The sequence below is a fragment of the Folsomia candida genome, unplaced genomic scaffold (genome assembly GCF_002217175.1).
Source record: "Folsomia candida strain VU population unplaced genomic scaffold, ASM221717v1 Fcan01_Sc001, whole genome shotgun sequence".
In the NCBI taxonomy this organism is placed as follows: Eukaryota; Metazoa; Arthropoda; class Collembola; order Entomobryomorpha; family Isotomidae; genus Folsomia; species Folsomia candida.
In genome coordinates, this window is record NW_019091193.1 from 17783419 (window position 1) to 17804450 (window position 21032).

The 21032-nt window shown below is 37.1% G+C and overlaps 1 protein-coding gene across 1 annotated transcript; it reads left to right on the plus strand.

Annotated features, from left to right (window-relative positions):
• The first annotated feature begins 4951 nt into the window (after window positions 1–4951).
• LOC110841730 (heat shock protein 67B1) lies at window positions 4952–7179 on the plus strand. The gene is made up of 4 exons (XM_022087424.2): window positions 4952–5279; window positions 5353–5550; window positions 5622–6031; window positions 6158–7179. Exons 1-4 carry the CDS (start codon window positions 5058–5060, stop codon window positions 6858–6860), a joined length of 1533 nt encoding a protein of 510 aa, XP_021943116.1. The 5' UTR covers window positions 4952–5057; the 3' UTR covers window positions 6861–7179.
• The last annotated feature ends 13853 nt before the right edge of the window (window positions 7180–21032 follow it).

Sequence of the window (21032 nt, forward strand, 5' to 3'; positions counted from 1 at the left end):
ATTTTAGTAACCGCAACGATACGACAATGGCAAAATATTTAGATTGAAACTACATTTAAGATTCAATTACTTATCTATGTCGGAAAGAGCTATGAGTTATATTGAATGCACAAGTATGTTTTATATGCTTTAAAGTGAGAGCTACATAGAAACCTGACATTGCTACCTCATTTTGCATGGTTGGTTTGAAAACCCTGGTTAAGTACAAGGATATAACTCTTCAGATGGGCTGAAGGTAATAAGCAGAAACCAAACTTCTTCTTGTTACAACCTCGCATGAAGACAAAAGAAAGTATAAACATTTAATAAAAATGTCAAAAACATAAACATGGTGCAGTTGACAGTATTAATCCTCCAAAGTCTTTCTTGAGTCTGATTCTGAAACAAAAGTCACAACTCGTGAAAATTGCAGGTTTCATCCATTTCATCTGCAATTGGAAGCTGGAGGAAATGGAGAAACAAAGCTGGAGCGTTCGAAAAGGTTGCGGTTGGGAGATTGTGGTATTTTGGGTGCCAAAAGTTTTGCAGGACATTCAATATTGCAAACATAATAACTATCATTGTGGTTTAAGAGATATAATACTGACTCTGATTTAGTGATTTTGGCAATGGCAAAGTTGAATAATCAGCCAATTCATACATAGGACCAGATTGTTATATTTTACGAGGCGACCTCGGATGAGTTACTGAAATGTAAATATTTTTGGATATCCGTTACCGAAATGGAACGATCGAAAGATGCGGATACTCTGATCGTTTTTTTCCAGGAAAGGCCACTTAAGAAGGAAAGCAATTTCAAGAGAGAAAAATGGCCTACACATTGTGTGCAAAATTGAAATGTCGGGTCAGTCTGAAAACTTCTTCCATATAAGTAGTAGCTTGTTTCTATCTGCATTTTTCGATTACGAATATGTGTATATATGTATGTCCATACAGAAATATGTAAACCACTCCGAAAATTTTTCAGCCTAAAAGCAAATCAATCGTAACAGTAAATCAGTATCATAAATATGTAGGTCCGTCATCCGTCGTTGACTACTAGCCCACGCTTTTTTCTTTCAAAACATTCCATGCAAATACAGAATGAATTCATATGCGTACTTATGCAGCCAGTCGCAAAACTCCGTGTGATGAGATGAACAGAATTGACGTCTGTGAATTACTATTATATGATGGAAATAATTTTCTTAAAACACAAAATGCTCTGATGAGCTGCGCTGGATTATACAAAAGAGAATATTTTTTATTATCCGCACTTTTCATACAAGTAATATTTCAAACAATTCCGGAAATAGCGAAGCAAATGTGATGTGGAAAACGGTATTTTTCTATGCCATGCACCATGCACATTGAGCTGCATATTTTTGCACTTTATCGTTCAAGCAACTTCCTTGATACACAGTCTTTCCAGAATCAGTTTCTCGCTTTCTCTCTCGCGTTTTCATGGAATCCGAATATTCTGTTCATTTACATTCTAATGTTGGGTAATAGGCACTTGGTCGCGGAGGAAGTAAAAATGAATGACTGTTTGCAGTGGATGAATGAACGACAAATAGGACAATGACAGCAATGGGGTTGAGCTTTTTATTCTATGGAGTGTAATAATAATATGAGATGATGATGATGATGTTGCTGCTGCTGTATTGAGGTTTGAATCGGGTGGATAGAAGAGCAGCTCTGCTGCAGTGCCCCCAAAGAAATTGTCGGCCCTTTGAATGGGTGTGTACGTGTGTGTGAAAAGTGACTGACAGACTGATGGCACAGAATCCATTCTGCTTGTTATTTTATTTCGCCTATTCTTTTGACATTGTCATCGGCAGCGTAACGCAGATTCTGATGAGTATTTTCTCCTTTGCCCTGACGATTTGTCAACCATGAACTACGCACCGCACGCATCAGGGAATAGGGACTCGAACACTGACTCGGACTGTGAGTTGACTTGACATGAAACTTCACTTAGCTAGAAAAATTCTGGGTTGGTTTGGTAGTGTTGGTAGCCAAGGGTTTCATATTGTACGAGCACATGTAGGCCAGCGTGTTTACATGAGGGATGGGGGGCGTAACGTTATTTTGTACGAATATGACCACATTACTTTGTGTGTTATTCAGCTGGTGAATAATTGAATCAAACTGCCAATAACTAAATGACGGATACGAACTACTTAAAAATGATGCCATCTGATGTTCTTAGACTATGGCAAATATTTAAAATTCAAGGCAATCATAAGTTGAAGTTACACATACATTACTCATTATATTCCAAATAATTTACTTAAAAAATCAAGTATCAAGTATGCTTCAGTGCTACTCTTAAGTTCATGGGGTATGTTTCCAGAACCAATCAACTAAACCAAACGGGAAATCCTGCATACATCAAATAGATAGATAATGCAATTAATGATATTTAACAAGCTCCAGAGGAAATTGAACTAAATTATTAAATGTGCAAATGCGGTTAAGTTCTTGCATTGATTAAAGAATGCAAATGTCTAATCCAAATGTATTTGTATTTGACTGCACATTTTTAAATATACTTGTGACATTAATTTTATAAGTTTGCTATAAGTCATCTTTATTTTGTGAGGCAACAAATCTCTAGGTTGCCGACAAAAAATGCGTCAAAAACCATAAAATTCATGCATTGATGTGAATTAAATTTTATCTCAGTTTTAATTGCATTGTCCAAGTAATTACAAATTTTTCGGATTGTGTATATATGTAGATAATTTTATCCAGCCACAAATGCTAAAGTGCGATGCGAATGTAAAATGCTATCAAAATCTCCACATGAACCAGATTCTCAAATTGGGCATAATTTGGCTTTGGTTCCCCCAAAAAGGTTTACAATGCTCACCATTAGATACTTGTACTCGTTCATGCACGTAGGCATTCCATATTTTCATTCGCAGTGGAATAATTTAAACTATAGTGCGACCAAATATCTGACATCAAGTACGCATTTTCTTGTTCTGCTGGATTACACACAACAGGAGAGTTGGTTTGGCAGCATGCAATTATGAGGAACGGAATGTTGAAATAAATAATTTGAGCAGATATGTGCCCGTTTGTACAGCGAGGGTGCAGAGTCAGCCAGCATGTGTTAACTGTTGGATACTTTGTTGAATAATTTATGCACAATTATTTAATTACCTTTCAGCTATTCCACATGATGCGTCGCAAGTCCTGTAACACAACTACAGACAGACAAATCAAACTGTTTGGATTATTATGACCTGAAACTGGATAAAATAATACAAATAGATTTGCTGGAAACATAAAACAACTAGATTTCATATGCACCATAAACTGATTAGAAATGGTCAGATTGCCAAAAAATTTCAGCAGGTAAAGCTCGCTGTGCTATATTCATAGCTAAAATATGTGCGAATAATACGGTATGAGTATAATAATACGAATATTTAATACAAGCATTCATAAGTTGTATGTACTGCAATGTTTTCTAGTAATTTAACAACCATTAGTGCTCCACTCAATCATTGTCTAAAAGTCGTAAGACCTCTCCAGCTCATTAATTAGCTCTACTGGAACCTAAAGTAACACCACCGAGTTGTTTGAATAGTGTTGTATTTAGCTTGTGATTTAGCACTATTTGACACTTCATACTTCCACTTTACCACCCTATGTTTCATAACAACTTGATGCTTATCACACAATCTATGATGTAAGATCAAACACTTGATAGGAAGTTGCAAATTTGAGACGAGAAATTGGACCCAAGTTAATTGAGATTATGTCATTTCTAAATCGGTCGTGGCTTAAATCGTCAAACGTTCGGTTTAGTATTAATACCAGCGCATACATAAACCAAACCTATCAAATGGAACCTTCCTGAATGAGAATTGAGGGCGGATGGATGATGGCGTCATTCACACTCGAATGTGCTTTAAATAAAGTGAATCTCTTTTCCTTTACGCTGTGCAGATATCATTATAATTCTCAAGCGATTGCAGCATAATGTCGTTAAAACATAAGCCACCACATCGCAAGAAGTATGCTCTGTAAGACTGCGCACTTGAGTAAAGAACACAACTTTTCCACATCATGAAGAATCCTTCCTCAGCATGAGTCACTTAAATATGTAGTGAGTGCAGAACTTGTTGCGAATCTAAACAATCTGTCATAGCAGCAAAGGAAGTAAATGCCTGTTGTGAATCTAATCTAGTCTTGTATTTTTTTGCCATTTTTTACTCGCCTTGTTCAACAACAAGTTTTACGATTCGTGTGATGTGGGCTTATGTTGAAACGCGTAACGCTTTTCTAGAACCGACTATACAATGAGATTCAATCATTCCCTGCCATGGATCGCAGTACTGTTGTTTGATGTTAGTCGAGTGTCAACTAAATGTGAATGCATGAATAAATAAACAAAACAGGTCGATAATGAGGAATTAATTTATACATCTGCTTAAAATTGTCAAACGCTTCCAAAAATTAACGACAGGTTTGAAATTTATACTGCGACCTTGACTCTTGAATTTTTCAAGGATGTGTATACTGTTTAAATCATGTGTTTATTTAAGCACTCTTTCATTACCAGATAGATACGGCATCCCTCCTATTCTGCAGTTATTTTTTGCGTTGCGAAAATAACACGAGTGAATTTCAAACACAATAAGTATGCGTAACATATAGAAATAAATGAAAATTAACTACTGATCAGGAATTAAACACCCTCATTAACCACACTTTACAAATATGTATGTACATACATACATATGCATTGGGAAAGTTAGCAGGCGAACCACACACATAGAGATGTTTCATTAGAGAGGGCTGGAGAGCACTATCGTTTCAGGTGTTATTTCGCTTAGACTCTTGTTTAAGCGATGAGTCAGAAAGATGTTGAATCTATAGTTAGACGAGATGACGTTTGTACGTAGGTGTGATAGTTGGCAGATCTTCAACACATGCCAAGCGGTTTCGTTGCTGTTGATGGTAGTTTGTCTAGGTGGTTGGTCGTGGTAACAGGACATCGCATCTCATTGCTTGGCTACTCTCTAACGAAGCTTTTTGTGTTCCAAAGAAATTTTACCGGAATGCCATCGAAAAGGTGGACAAGTGGTTCAGGATACGATGGCCTCTTTGGCGATTCGTTTTTCTCGGATTGCTATCGTATCGTTGACGGAAGCAGCGGTCAATCTTCCAGAAGAAAACACATCATTCACGAAGATGTGACTACGGATATTTCCGAGGACCGAGTTAAACCTTGGTTCCGCAAGACCAACTTGAGCAGAATTAGTGATGATGACATTTATCAAGTACAATTTTTTGGATTATGTGTAACAGTAAAGATTAAGAAATGGATAATCATAGATCCTACTTTGAATAAAGGTAATGCTGGAGGTGACCAATTTCACTCCTTCCGAACTTAGTGTGAAGCTAGCCAATGACAAAACGGTCATCGTCGAAGGGAAACACGGAGAGCGACCTGACATGGATGGTTTTGTTTCTCGGGAGTTTACCCGCAAGTATAATTTGCCAGAGAGCGTGGATCCATCAAGTGTGGAATGTTACTTGTCGAAGGATGGGGTACCTAAAAATTAACATACAATATGTACTTGTAATATGCATAACTTTTTACACAAAACTCTCGGTTGCAGGTGCTGGTTATTCGAGGTCATGCTCCACGGTCAAATAGGTTGTACAGCTCTCATGGAAAACTATTCGGAGAACAAATACAGGATCACGATAGTCTCGTCCCTATTTTTACCCAAGGTTACCACACTCGACACAACAATGCCAGTAGCAGCACATCCATACATCACCTTAATGAACGAATTATTCCAATTTCTCGAGAAAATGGAGCTCCAAAGGCTACCAACAACAATACCTTTACTGCCACAAAAACTGAACTGGATGGAGATCATGAATTGTCTTCAGGACGAAGCAGTCGCAGTGACAAGGGCCGAGCAACGCTATCCCCACAACCAAACGAGTTTGCAGACAATAATGGGACAAGTGGACGAAGGAGCCGAACAGTTTCCTTTAATGAGGACGATACCATCGCAAGGTAACTTTTTCAGCAATATGCAAAATAGCATGTATGTATGCAAACATAATCATTGTCTTGATGTAGACGATTAGATTCTGATGGGTATATGATTTAATTAATTAACTAAATACTATTTAATTACAGTAACTCTCCGATAATTGAGGAACCAGCTTCGACCCTATCCGATGGTTTTACACCAGAACCACAGTCCAAGAAAATCCCAACCCTCAGTCGCCAGAACAATGTCCAGGAGTCATTCTCAGAGTTCCGCAGTAGTAGCAGAATGAGCGAAGAGAGGTCTTCCACCCCGACCAGCAAAAATGGTAAAAACAACACAGAGACAGCAATTCTTGGTCTGGATGATAAACGTGGAGAATTCTTCCGTGATCACAACCACGATTTTTTAAGGACTCGCAGCCCCCTCGACAACTTTGACAAGCTTCACAAAGAAATTATTGATAGACACCGACACATTTCTAGAGAAAGTTTGGAAAGAATGCAAATGGAATCTGACAAAGTCTTACGAAATGTGAGCCCTATTTTCCAGTATAATCGGGACGATGATGATTTCATGTTGGATTCTGCTCTCAAAAAATTTGATCGAAACCCCTCCAAATGGCACACCAGCATTCCTCCAAAGTCGAAGGAGGAACAATACGAGAAAAAATTTGAGAAAGGTTATGACAAGGATGGAAACTATACACAAACGCTGGAAGAGAAAATGTTTTCCCATCAGTATTCTTCCACATCAGAGTTGGGCCGAAAATACCAGCCTCGAAGCTTGTTTGACGACGATAAGCACCACAAGTCATTGGAGCATCACTTCAACATTTCATCCGCAGCCTAAATAATGAAATTTAAACCGAAGTAGGTGAATGTAAAGGATGTTATTTCTTGTTAATTTTACTTTCCATTTTGGACAGTCGACCGATGTGAACCGAAGTACCTTCTAAATACTGATCAAAGTATTCCTATAATTTGTCACATACACGATTAATGTGTCAACTAACTACAACCATAAACATGTGCATATTTAAAATGTACACTTATGGAACTAATCATTTAGCAGGAGTAAACGCATAAGTAGAATGGGATGATGTCTAAAACAATAATATTATGCTGCACATTTTGTCATAAAAATAAAGAACTAAAACCATCTCAAATTACTTTCTATTAGAAAGATCAGTTTCACAAACATATATTTAGCATTGAAGCTCTGAAATAAATCCAGTGGTAACATTTCATTTCAGAGAATCTACTTTTACCGTCAGCTTATGCTGTCACCAACCATCCAAGCTGACATTGATGTGTTATGCCAGGCAGAAATCAAGCTGGACAATTTTGTTGTCTTCTTTGTGGGGTCCGTAGACGAAAATCAGACTGCTGAGTTAAGTGAAGAGGGTGACTTTCCCACTTTTACTCTTTATAATGAAATGCGCACTGGTACATTACCCAAAATTTTATTTGTCCTTACACTTTTTGATGCAATGTGACCGCTACAGCAATCCACCATTACCATTTTGACCTAATGATGCAATACAGCAGTAGTCGTTTCACTATGTACACCGCGGTCGCACGACTGTCACCCACTGTCAAGGATAAGGACTGTTTCAGCATTCATAATTTCATTCAATGGGTTTGGGAAGAAATGCATCATTTGGGCAGAAGTACAGATATGAATAAATTTAACAGAGCAACTCAACTCATGCAGCAAAGGGCAGCCGTCCTGATTTTCATGACGTGACACTTGTCTCCCTCCATTCACCATCAAATGACAGTGGAGGACGAGAAGAAGGGTCTCTCTCTCTCTCTCCTATTTTTCCGTAGCTGAATGTCGAAGGAGTTGTGGTCTATCCCTCCCTCGTGCTACTGACAGTTCCATGAAGATCCAATGCTATAGTAATGTGGATATAGAGCAATGTCGAGAGAAAGAGAAAGCACTTTAAAACAACCATGCTCGTATGCAGACTGTCGAAACCACCAACAGAATAAAAACGGAAATCCATGATTATACTTACTTAAAACATCAGAGTTCTATTATCATCGGAATTTAGCATCTATCAAGACAGTTTTTGCCTTTCAGCAGCGAGATGAACTCAAAAGTATAGTAAAATAAAAGAAAGCGGGTTATGTTTAATATCTTTTATTATACTCATAAACAAATATGCAAAGATTTTGCAATTGTAAAATTCGAATTTGAAACTATTCTAGTGAATAAGGTGAAAGGAACGCTCCGCGCAGAATCCTTGAAAATGTAATTATTTTAACCTATCCCCTATTATTGGATACTATGACTCTTAGAGAATTATTTTATGTAATTACTGTCAATCAATTTCAATCAATGTCGTACCATTAAGTGGTTCAAGTTCTGAAGCTGTAGACTTGTGACTACTTTATCATTCCGCCGACTTTAAAAGACCAAGGCCTTTAATACATTTGCAATCTTTGGACCCTTTTGAAACACTCGGTTTAACAGAGCTGACTTTTCAATGAGTTTTACATATAAAACTTTACACCCATAGGTGTAAAGGCCAAAAGAGTTTGTATTTATCCTCCTACGCACCTTATTTTATATCGCTAACATTTGTTATGTGTATTCACGATATCAATTTCACCCACTTTTATTAACGTGCATAGATCTTAAACGCTGAGAGCTACATAATACATGAAGAGCGCGAACGGAGAACCGAGTAGACTTTCTAATTTCTTTCTCTGATGGTTTTTTTTTAGTTTTCTAAAAATTTATCTTTTCTGAGTAGCTAAGAAGTTTTGGCTAGTGGTCAAATATTGGCTAGGGTCAACTTCAACCCAAGGAAGTCAAAGTTTCTCCAAATTTGCATAAAGTGTGCAGTTTTAGTGCAGTTTTTGTGTGGATTTTTTAGCAGTGTAATTTATGGTGTGACGTCATCTCAGCCACCACCACCACAATGTTGGGGCAGGAAGATCCCTTGGAAGGATCCCCTGCTCCTTCCTACAGCAAAGCTGCGACCATGGCGGTCATGCCACCTGACCCCACATCCTCCGCGTTGGATAAGTCGAAAGGTGTGCTTATCCGAAGAATTAAGGGAGTCACACTCAGTGAGCTTTTGGAGGCTCTCGGTAAGGTGATTTCTCCTAAAAAAATTTTGTATGCAGATTTTGTTACTGCTGCTAATTTTGGTGTCTGGTTGGACACGGATAAGAGTGTGGATGACCTAATTGGTCTTGACACCCTCGAGATAAAAGGTCAAATGACCAAAATGTACAGATACACTAATCCGGTACACAGGGTGGTCCTTCGTAATGTTCCACCCTTTATACCGGATACAGTAATTCTTAGTTACTTGCAAAAGTATGGTGAAATTCGTGGCGCTTTAGAACGCCAGTCGTGTTACAATGTGGGTGAAGATTTTGCCCATGTAAAAAGTTTCACTGTGTCCCTCGCTATTTCGGATGGTGTTATTGTTCCTCCAGGTTTAACAATCTCTTGGGAGAACAAAAAACACGTGATTTATGTTCAGGTGGGGGCAAAGAAATGCTTCAAGTGTAATAAGCCTGGACATACTAGTAACAACTGTCCAACAAAGGCAACAGTCCCAGTTTCACGACCAACCCCCAAGACCTCCAAACGTAAATCTGTTCCTCTAACGATTCCTGTGGAAGATCAGGGTCAAACTGAAAGCCAAAAACGGCGGAGGTTTGACTCCCTTCCAAGTCAAAATGAGGGGTCAGGAATGACGGATTCCGGACTTGATTCCTCATTAACACTTGGCTCAGAAAGGCCAAAAAGACGCAAACCGGGTAGACCACCAAATCAAACTGACCGTTCTGTGACCAGGTCATTGAGTGCCGCTACCGTGCCAATCTCAAGTCCCACCACCTGGGCTTTCGATGTTTGGAAGAAGGGTAACTTTAAAACCTACCCTTCTTTCAATAAAGAACATCTTTATATGTTTCTGAGGAACCTAAAGCGCGATTTTTTTAAGGGGGGCTATACCCACTTTTACGAACAAGTAGCAATGGCGACTAGAAACCCTCAAGAGTTACACGATCTCCTTTTTGAGGTGGTGAATTCTTTGGGGAAGAGTCAAGAGTTAGTACGTACCGAAATGCATGACATATTAAAATTAGTGTCAAAATACATCGATTTGTCATCCGAAGAAATTGAGAAAATTAAGGACAGAACTGACCTTAATTTTCGAAATTTTGAGCTACAGGCCTACCAACTGGCCAATAAGCTTTCGGATGATGAAATGCAAAAATTTCGCAAATATTTTTTTAATTAACATATGGCTCTGAACATTTGGACACTTAATTGTCAGGGTTTGAATAATGCTGTCAAACGCAGTTGCCTAAATTCCGTAATAGTTAAATTTTCCCCTGATATTGTTTGTTTACAAGAAACAAATATTAACATCTCAAAATCTGAATCATTTGTGCTGAGCTCTTATAAAACTTTTTATAATTCGTCTACTACTCTTGGTAGTGGTACTATTGTTTTAGTTAAAAACCAATTTAATGTTTTAAGTAACTCTATTCTTATTCCTGGAAAACTTCAACACATTTCTGTTGAAGTTTTTGGCCAGACCTTTTATTTTTATAACATTCATTTTCCCTTTAATAATCTGGATAGTTTCAACTTTTTGCGTATCTTAAAGTCTTCCATATGTACTTGTCCTAGTCAAGATAATGTTTTTCTTGCTGGTGATTGGAATTTTGTTCTCAATGAGTCGCTAGACCGTTTACGATCAGTTGAGCGTCGCAAAGGGATAGTGATAGAATTTTCAAAAATATGCCAAAATTTTAATCTTTCAGATGCGTATCGTCATCTTAACCCTTTTGGTTGTGATATGACGTATTTTAGTAAATTAAAAAACAATTCGGAGGCAAGATTAGATAGAATTTACCTTAATACTAGTCAGTTTCCTAATGTTGTAAAATGTCAAATGTTTCCTTTCATTAGTGATCACGTGATTTTTAATATCTTTCTCAAATTTGACCATTCGTTTGATTTTAAAAATATATGGATTTTTCCGAACCACCTTTTAAACATTGATGATTTTAATTTTTCAATTTCCTTTTTACTCAATGACTTTATTTTAAAATCCGATTACTCTGAGGAAAGTTATACCTTTTTAAAAAATAAGATAGTTCAGGTTTCAATGGAGTTTGGCATCTCGTTTAAACGTAGATTCAAATATGTAGTAAAAAAAGTACAAAAGGATATTCAGCTCGTTAGTTCTAGTCAACATCTTAGTAACGCTGATATTTTTAAAATTTTCATAGATAGTTTAGATAATACTTTTTCTAATTTTTTAGTTTGTCAGGATTACCCGAAGAAGAAAATAAATTGTCGTGATAATCCTGTATCAATTTCTAATTCGTTTTCTAATATGTCCCTTGAAAGTAAATTGTCCTTAATTACTGACTTCTTTCAAACTAAATTTGAATGTAAGGCAGTGGACTTTACCAACTTCGATAATTTTATGCAAGGAATTCCAACTGTTCCTGGGGAGCAATCAGAACAGCTTGCTGCAAAGATTAGTTCCACAGAAATTGCGGCGTGCATTTCCAAGCTACAAAATGACAAGGCACCTGGACTTGACGGACTTACACATGAATTTTACAAGAAATTTTCGGAGCAATTCTCCATTATTTTAGAGAATGTTGCACAATTCTCCTTAAATAGTGGTAGATTCCCCCTATGCATGCGCACCGCTATTTCAAGCCTAATTCATAAAAAAGGGTCTGTGGATGATCTCTCCAACTTTAGGACGATTTCTTTGACTAACTCGGACTACAAAATATTATCCAACGTTTTAAAATCCCGACTACTTCCTATTTTACCCTTACTGGTGGGTCCATGGCAAACGTGTGGAATTAAGGGTCGTTCAATTTATGACAACCTTACTTTCATGCGTGATGCCTTTCAGTCAAATGAGCTTGTGGGGGCTCTCTTTTCACTCGATCAAGAGGCAGCTTTTGACCGGGTGTCTTTTGAGTATTTGATAAAAATACTTGAGAAATATGGGTTTCCTCCAAATTTTATTAAATACATTAAACTCTTGCATACCGACTTTTCTATCTCGGTTGTTGTCGGTAACACTTTTACTAGAAAGATTCCCCTGAAAGTTGGTCTAAAACAGGGAGATCCGATTGCTTCAGTCTTGTACGTACTCGTAATTGAACCATTTCTTTTTAAGCTGAACAGCCGTCTCCTGACGTCTGGGCCAGCCGCATGGCCAAGGGTACCTGATAAGTACCTGTCTGCCTACGCGGATGATACGACTGCCCTACTTTCAAGTCAGGAACAAGTCCAAATTGTAATTAACGAGTATAGCTACTTCTCTCAATTCTCAGCTTCTAAGCTAAACAGTAGTAAGTCAGAATTACTTTTCTTAGGGGGGACTACTTGGGTAGAGACCAATTTCCCCACCAGAAAGGATGGGTTAAAAATTCTGGGTATATTTTTTGGGAATACAAGCTTCATGGAACAAAATTTTACCTTATTGTTTGAAAAATTTTGTAGGAAGTTATCTTTTTATAACAGTAAAACTTGCGCAGTTAGTTTTTTTTCAAGGGCTAAAATTTTGAATACGTACCTTCTCCCAATACTGTGGTATGTACTCAAGGTTCTTGACCCCCCGGAAACTTTTATAACAGAAATTACTATCTTAATTGAAAACTTTCTCTGGAGAGGATCAAAACGTTGGGTGGGACGCCATCTACTCTATTTGCCTCTGGCAAATGGGGGGATTGGTGTGCGTCATCCGTTTATCCAGATGACAACTTTTCGTGTAGTATTTGCATGCAAAGTCCTAAATTCGAGCGACTCGTATTTTTGTAACTTTGCACGTAAAAATGTTTTCAACATTCTCCTAAAGAATGAACCAGATTATTGTACTTCTTTTTATGACAATTTTTGCAAATATGTACAAATACTTGGTCTCAGTTTTGAACTAATCCCTCACAATATTTTTCACCTTATCCCGCTTAGTAATTCAATTTTTTTGAAAAATAATAGTTTTCCATGTTTAATTCAATTGGGGTGTGAAACCATTGGGGATTTTATTAGTTTCGATTTTTCCCAAAACATGCCTCGCTTTCCATCTCAAAGGTTAATTTCTTGTGAGAGTAGTATTTTGCGTAATATTATTGACACTTATGTACTATCTCAAGAGTGTATCACATTTCGATGCCTAAAATACGGCAACGGGGGTGAGTTTGAATCTTTTGTGAAAATCAAGCAGTATTTACTATGTACTCGTATTGTGCGAAAAATAAAATGGTCTGAGGTATCACTCGACACCTTAAATAATTCCGCCTGGCTTACCCTTCAAAAAAGCGAGGTGAGTAATCCAGAGAAAGACGTAATTTATAAACTTTTGCACAATACTGGTCTAACGCCAAAAATGGCTGAGTCAATGGGCATACATGAGGGTAGGGATTGCCCCTTTTGTCCATTTAAAGATATAAAATCTAGTCATTATTTTAAATGTGTCCATTTTCAGCCCCTCTGGCTTTTTATTTCAAAAATTCTCAGCAGAGACCTGACTAATGTCTCTCGATCAGGGATTAATGGGTCTCGAAATATGAAGTACGATAATATATTTATTTATTATGGTCTTTGCACGATATATAAGTCCTATGTTCACTTTCTAAATCACTTTGGGGACAATTTTGATTATTTGTCCCACTTTAGGCACATGGTTTTCGGACGAATATTGTCTGAATTCCATGTTTGCATGCGAGGTGGGAAAGTTTTGATGGACAATTTCCATCGAAAATGGAAAAAATAAAAACTATACACTATGATCAACAATAGAATAAACATTAATCTCAATTTAAAATAATATTTTGATAAAATTTCCCACCTTCAGGTAGTTAAAATATTCTTACATAAGCATGTATTATTCTACAAATCTCTTCCTAAGAATTATTTATTGACTTGTCATTGTACTAAATAACGTGGTCATGAAGCAGAGTGAGTCAGAGGCAGTGTTTAATTCCTACCCCTGATGACACAAGTAAAGTCCTCCTCCCAAGAAGATCCACCGCCGTGGGAGACTAAACTGTAATTAGCATTTAATTTTACTTCTTGTATTAAGTTGCATTTGGCACATCTTTCCTAAATTCTTTTAAAGAACCTATAGAAATTTCAAAAAATGCGAGCGTACCCGGGTTGGGAAGGTTCTTTATTTTCAGTCATTTCCTAGCACTTGGCATCGGTAAGGTTAGGGACGCGTTGACATACCCACAGCCCCAGGGAGGATCCCAACCCATTACCTCGTCGTGTCGCGCGCGTCGTCGTCTCGTCGCGTCGTGGGTATGTCAACAACTTAGGTGTCAGGTTAGGCTGAATCTTCTTATTTCCTTATCATATAAAGCCATTTCTTTCAGTTTTTCGTGAATGAATGAAATACGAAATTATATCTCTAAGTTTTCGGCATATTTTAAATCATGGCCTAATTATAGCTGCATTTGTATGATGATTATTCCGTTTTTTTTTAGAATAGTTGTGTTTGGAATTCTCATTGTACGAACTAATCTTAAATATATGTAATAAAGGGTTGAAATTCCCTAAATTTATTTGAGTCGAAAAAAAAGCTACATAATAATTCTTACGAACGGTGTGCAAACACAGTTCGTATTTTAAAAATCTACACTGCTCGGAAAATATCGCCGGTTACGCACTAGCGCGATAAGAGTTACGTATTGGCAATAATCAATAATATTTTATTAGCATTATGAGCAATGATGAAGGGATGGGAATTTCCAATCGAGGACTTTTAAGTATGTATATCTATAACAAATGGGTGGTCCATACTGTGCAAATATTTGAATATGCATATGGTTTCTCTCTCTCTTCTTGGTGTTCATTATGTTCATAACGTTAACGTTGGGCATTGGATAGGGCTGAAGATGTACCTACTAGAAGTAGTATTGTCATAAAAAAAGAATGTCAAGTTTCAATTTGGTCGGTACTTGATGTAAAACAAGCAATTATGACTATAACTGATCAATTTTATAGTAACATCTCTTGTACTCGTGTTGACAATACATCTTTTCAGAGTACATGTCCGCGAATAACTTTGGTCAGAGCTCAGACAATTCCTGAAATCGATAATAAATTTCTGGACATCTTAAATTTCTCAAGTGTTTTGATATCATTTTCCGTGCAAAGCGAAACTTAAAATGAGCCCTCACGATGCGTCTTTGTCTATTAATAATTGAAAAACTACAATACCCATGTCTCCTGCTACTTTCTTTAATACTAACATTTTATGTAATCTTCTCGATTGTTGACATTGTTGACATTGTGATTATTTGTGATGTACAAGATTAGTTTTTTTTGTTCGTTTCGTGTCAGCCTAGAATCAATTCACCTCTGAACTAGCAAAGTTTAGTCAATAAGGACCAAGTCAGATTATACCATTTCACATTTTCCCCTCGGAGAAATGAAGAACAAGTGTCGAGGACTCGCATGAATGAAGCTCGAATGCGAACCTCACTAGAAACCCAAACCCATAAAAATTTATTACCTCGATGCTATTAGACCGTGTTTTCCTAGTGCATACATATAATTAATTTACGGTGATCCTGAATTTATATTAATCACACCTGTGTTCTGCAGTTAAAACCAAGTTTGCCTTGCAACCCAACGCACAAAATTTACTATGCGCACTCACAAAACATAAAATAACAATATTCTCTTGCCTGATAATTTTCAAAAATAGACTCGCAACAGTCGTTTTGGAATTTATTGGCCTAAAATAAATTTTTCATACTTGTACACTTGATTCATAGCAAAATGCATGACTTCCCCTCGGATCACTCATGGATATTATCAGCAGCATTTCTTCGCAAACCAGGAACCTATTTTTTTGCGTCATCTTGGCCACCAGCTTGAAATTGTACATTCTGAATAATATGATAATTCAAATTCATGTTTGCCTTTCAAATTCGTTACAAATTTATAGATACGGAATATATCTAGATACTCGTATGAAGGTCCAAAATTATTCAAGCAATTCAGTATATTCAGATGGCGATGACCAGAATGTTAGTACTTCAAGGAATTTACAATCGAAGTAGTACTGAAAAAATGAAAATTAGGAAAATTAGTCATTGATGGTTAATATCACAAAAATCACAAGTCGAGGAAATACATCAAGTCGTTCTCGGAAACATTAGATTCACTCCCATTCCTCAATACTAACTGACTTCATTGTTTGAAGTTGTTCTGAATTTGGAGAGGCCAGACAGAGGATTGAGCTGAAAATTAAATTGAGAGTCATACTGGTTCGGTCACAGTTGGGTCGGATGGAGTCATATGCTAGTCTAATCGCGTGGACCAGGAGGGGATGATTGAATTTTTGGAACGCTGAACCGCTGCCAAAAAAGGGTGCAGAGACTCTGATGACTTCTTGAACAAATGCAACGATTGGAAACAAACTGTCCCTAAATTGCAATTGAACATTTGTGCTGAGATGGTTGAACAATATTATGCTACTTCCGAGTCAGATCAGCTCCAGGAAATTCATCGGTGTCCACTTCACGAAGCAAGGTCAGAAAAGAATCGAGATATAAAATGTTATTTACTTGTGAATGGCAATCTATTCGTAAACAATGTCCATCCATCCCAACATGTGTCAATACATACATGTGCATCAAGAAGGGTTACTTGAATTATTAGGAAAACCAAGAAATAAGGAGCCACGCGTATTTTTTTACCAGCTGCTGGCGTAGTCTCTCTAAGTAAAAGCCTCCAAAGCGGACAGGAGAAAGTCCCAGAGGGTACCGAGCACTGCAAGTCGATCTGTCATTATTAGAGAAAGGGGAGTTCAATTCTGCTGGGGGTTCTTGGATTACTTAGAAAATACCAAAAATGCTGCGATAAACATATGAACAATATGAGCAACGGCCATTTCCTCAAATGTAGAATAAAAAGAGCTGATGTATGTACGTGTGTGGTGGCGACGACTGCTTTTGAACTTGTACATCATATACCAATATTAGTATTGGCCGTCTCGCTGTTCCAATCAGAACAATGATCTATATACGACATGAACAGTGGTAGAGAATAATAAAAAACTGAAATTTGCCCTTCTTTCCTTCCCTTCCGTGCTCCTTGTAGTTTGGGGGAGACACAAAAGACCGAAAATACAAAGCCAATCACCGCATCCAATTTCCTCCTTGTGGTGTCAGGTGGGCAACCCTCGGAGAGCTTGCTCAACTTGCTACATATATCTTTTAGGAATTGATCGTACACGCTTTTTCTCCTTGATATTAACAATTCTATCTTTAGTTGCTTTACTCACACAATAAACTGTATTTATGGACAATCGCAATATCTTTTGTTAATTGAAGAAGGCTGACACTGACCCAGTGGTAAACACAGTCGGGCACATTAATGAGCTAAAAGTCCGACCAACAGCTTTCCTTTCTTTCGCCCTGCAGGTGGTAATTTAGATCCAATCTGATCAATTCTTATTCCCGTGACAGTAAATATCGAATGATTAATGGGATTGGATGGGGAAAATTGGCTTTCCATTTGCTAAGCGGCCCTTCATTTACCTTAACCATCTGGGATAATGGCCTTTATTATGTGATGTGTAATGTAAGCGAGGTGCATGTGGGTTGTCTTATGTATGTCAGCTAGCATATATATAGATCCTATGTGACTCTGTAACTGTGCTATTCGCCATGCCCATATTACTTATCTAATCTACTATTATCTATATGTGATATATATTAAGTATGCAAACTGCGTACGTATTTAGAAGTGCATGTACAACGATTGTAGTACTTGAACAGGAAGATTTCTGTCGAGATTGCTCCTCGTGTGTATCTTGTCTCATAAGAAACTCAAATAAATTGACAATACTTATGTATTGAATGGAACAATGTTCAGTGGGGAAAATCTTGTAGAAAAACTCCAGTTCGTTGGCACTAGTAGTTCCTCAACACATATATTCTTCAACCTTTGTCGCGATAATCACTTGACACGATATCGCAGTAAAGAGCAGATGCTACATTTCTGCGTTCCTTGTTTGCAGTGAGAAAAGTCTATGACCCTTCAATCTCGATAATATAAAAGTGAGAATCGGGGGCACGGACATTATGACCGTTACGCAAAAACTGAGCAGAGTATAAAACTTATAAGTTGAGAATTTATGAAACTGCACCAATCGAATTAATTCGATTTTCTTTAAAATATTCTCTAGCTTTTATTTTATGGAAATATATTAACGATGTTGAGCATGGGAAATAAAATGTAACGCAGCCCTATAAGGAGTGCAATACATTCATGATATCAGCCAAATAAATATGTAGAAATCACCGTAAAAGCCAAAACCGCACTACACAAGAGATATTTCATTGTGCTAAATGTATACCCGGCCAAACACGTGCTGTATAACTCACTCATTTATTGTAACTGGCTACCAAATTCTGCCGTTGTATTGTACTATTTCTTCAATCGTTCCAGCGCACAGATACAAAAAATTGACTCGTATTAGATTTCCATGATTTATTGCACATTTGCCATTCTTGGTTAGATACTTATATCGTAAGCCTAAAACTAAGGAATATTCCAATGTTATAAGTATTGAGCATCATCACAGCATGGACCAATAATAACTTGGTGAGGAGTGTAGACAGCCAAAAACGCAATCTCGAGCCATCATAAAATACAAATACAACAAAGATGATGATAGTTGGATTGAAAACAAAAAGGGGAAAGTCTGGTACTTTTCCAAGAAATGGACAATTAAACTGTGAGAATCAGACAACAAATGTAATTCTCAACTTGTCTCGTGTTGTCAGTGTTGCCATGCCGAAACTGGAAGTCAAGGGATGAAGTGCATGCCAAATCCGGGCATAAATCTTGCAGATATGTACTAAAATCACCCCTTTTAATACATATCATGCAGAATGCATGCGTTAATATGGCTGCTCAGATTTACTTCATTTCGCTCCTTAGTTATTCATTTATTTTTAGCCATTCGTCTGTTAGGGTTAAATTTCATAAGCTACGCGAGTGATGACAAACGTGATTACCAAGTACCAGCCAAAGTTAATTCCTAGGCCCAAGGTCAATTTAAACGTGACTCCTCCAAAAATCAGTTGCGAGTGAAACGAACTACACAAAGAAATGAGGAAAGAGAAAGTCAAGCAATGGACACGATATATTTAAATTAATGCATGTGTAATTACCAGCAAATTCTATTTTGCGATTAAGCCAGCTGGAATTGATTTAGTGTAATGATTGTAAAGTAATTTAGATGGATACTGTCTCATATCTAAAATTCTGAACAAGTAAAAACATTGTCGAATGAACTAAGGCAGTAAATGGGCTTAGTGACAACAATATTATTATTTTATAGAATGGTATTGTAAAAATCATATTATTTTAGAATATCAGTAGCTTTAGAATTGTATCCAGCATATTTAGTCGGGTAGTCAGCATTGCATTCGGAATCTGTACCAAAGTCTTTATACATACATATTCTACAAAGTTGGATTTAATAATTTATTGTAGCTTTTAAAGGTCCACCTAAAGTAATAGATTTTCAGATTAATAGTAATTTCTTTTAACGCCACAATTTCCAAATCGCCTTTAAAGCTTTAAGATTAATAAAATAGTACTATTCACTTTCAATTACCAAAGTGCCAAATAAACTGAATAATCGATATATTTCTCATTATTTAATAATGAATCTTGTACTTTATATGCCAAACATGCGTCTATGTAGAAAGTCAACATAATGAGCACAACTTGCATTGCTCAACAGTGTGTTGAACACGCAACTGGAATTTACGGTTTAAACTCTCCATAAGATGTTATCGGTCACAATTAGCTAATATACATTCGTCAGAATACAAGTTATACGACCGAAGGTGAGAGGTGACGCTTTTATCGAACTTGTACCAACCAGCGACAATAAGCCAGTTGCTAAAAAAGCACAAACATATGTATGTCGCCCAAATGCAACACCGACACCCATGTCAAACAAAATAAAATTGCTTCCAACACCTTTGACCCTTGCCAAGCAAATAGAACGACAATTTGTATTAGAGTCGGTCGACGAACAAACCGACGCAAACATTGTACACATTCGGCGAGGAAGCATTTTGTCGTTCTCTCGTGGTTGTTGTTTGCAAAACGAATGTGAAGAGCATTGGAAAGGTTCCTAAACTTGGGTGTGCGTGTGAAAATAACATATCGCAAATTCATTGATATCCTGCTAACTCAATCTATCCTAAATTAGCTAGTTTGCCTGCTGAGTATGTCAATTCAACCCAATCAGCGTTATTTGCAATTGCACGTGCGTACTTGTGGATTTAATTAATTTCATGCAGGGCTGCTATTCATGCTCATAAATCGAAACACTCATAACAATGTAGAATCGTCAATAAATTCTATTGAAAAATATTAATCAGATTTTTTTATTTCTTCGGTTCGTCACGAGTGTATCTTTCAAGTTTAAAATCTAGGAACATATTTAAAGTCTAAAGCGCATACAAGTATATACATATATGCGGTAAATTTTTATTTCATCGAGTTTTAAAGACACATGTTCACTAATAAAATAGTACTCATAATTTATACAACATTTCCAACGTTCATGTCATGTAGCATTTTCAAGCAATCACTTCACAGTCCATGCGTGTTGTCCTGAAATCTTAAAGAACTTATTACAGATGCACACTCACAAACAGCTACCAATTGGATATAAAGTACACGCAAATCTAAAAATGAAACTTTGATGACTGAACTGCTCAATGTAATGGGATAGCAATTGAATGTATTTTTGCACGATTATACGCTGCATGAAATCAAGCGTTCTTCCTTACGTCGCAGGGCGCAGGCATTTGGCATGCATGAATACTCTGCCCATGCATGCAGACAAAGGTGCTCGTGGTGAAAGCATTGCATTGGCAAAGTAGCAGGTAGTAAAAGCTGTCCATTAATATTCACAAGCGCGTATACCACTAACGTGCCTATGCAACTTTATAGCTGGAAGTCCACACGGCT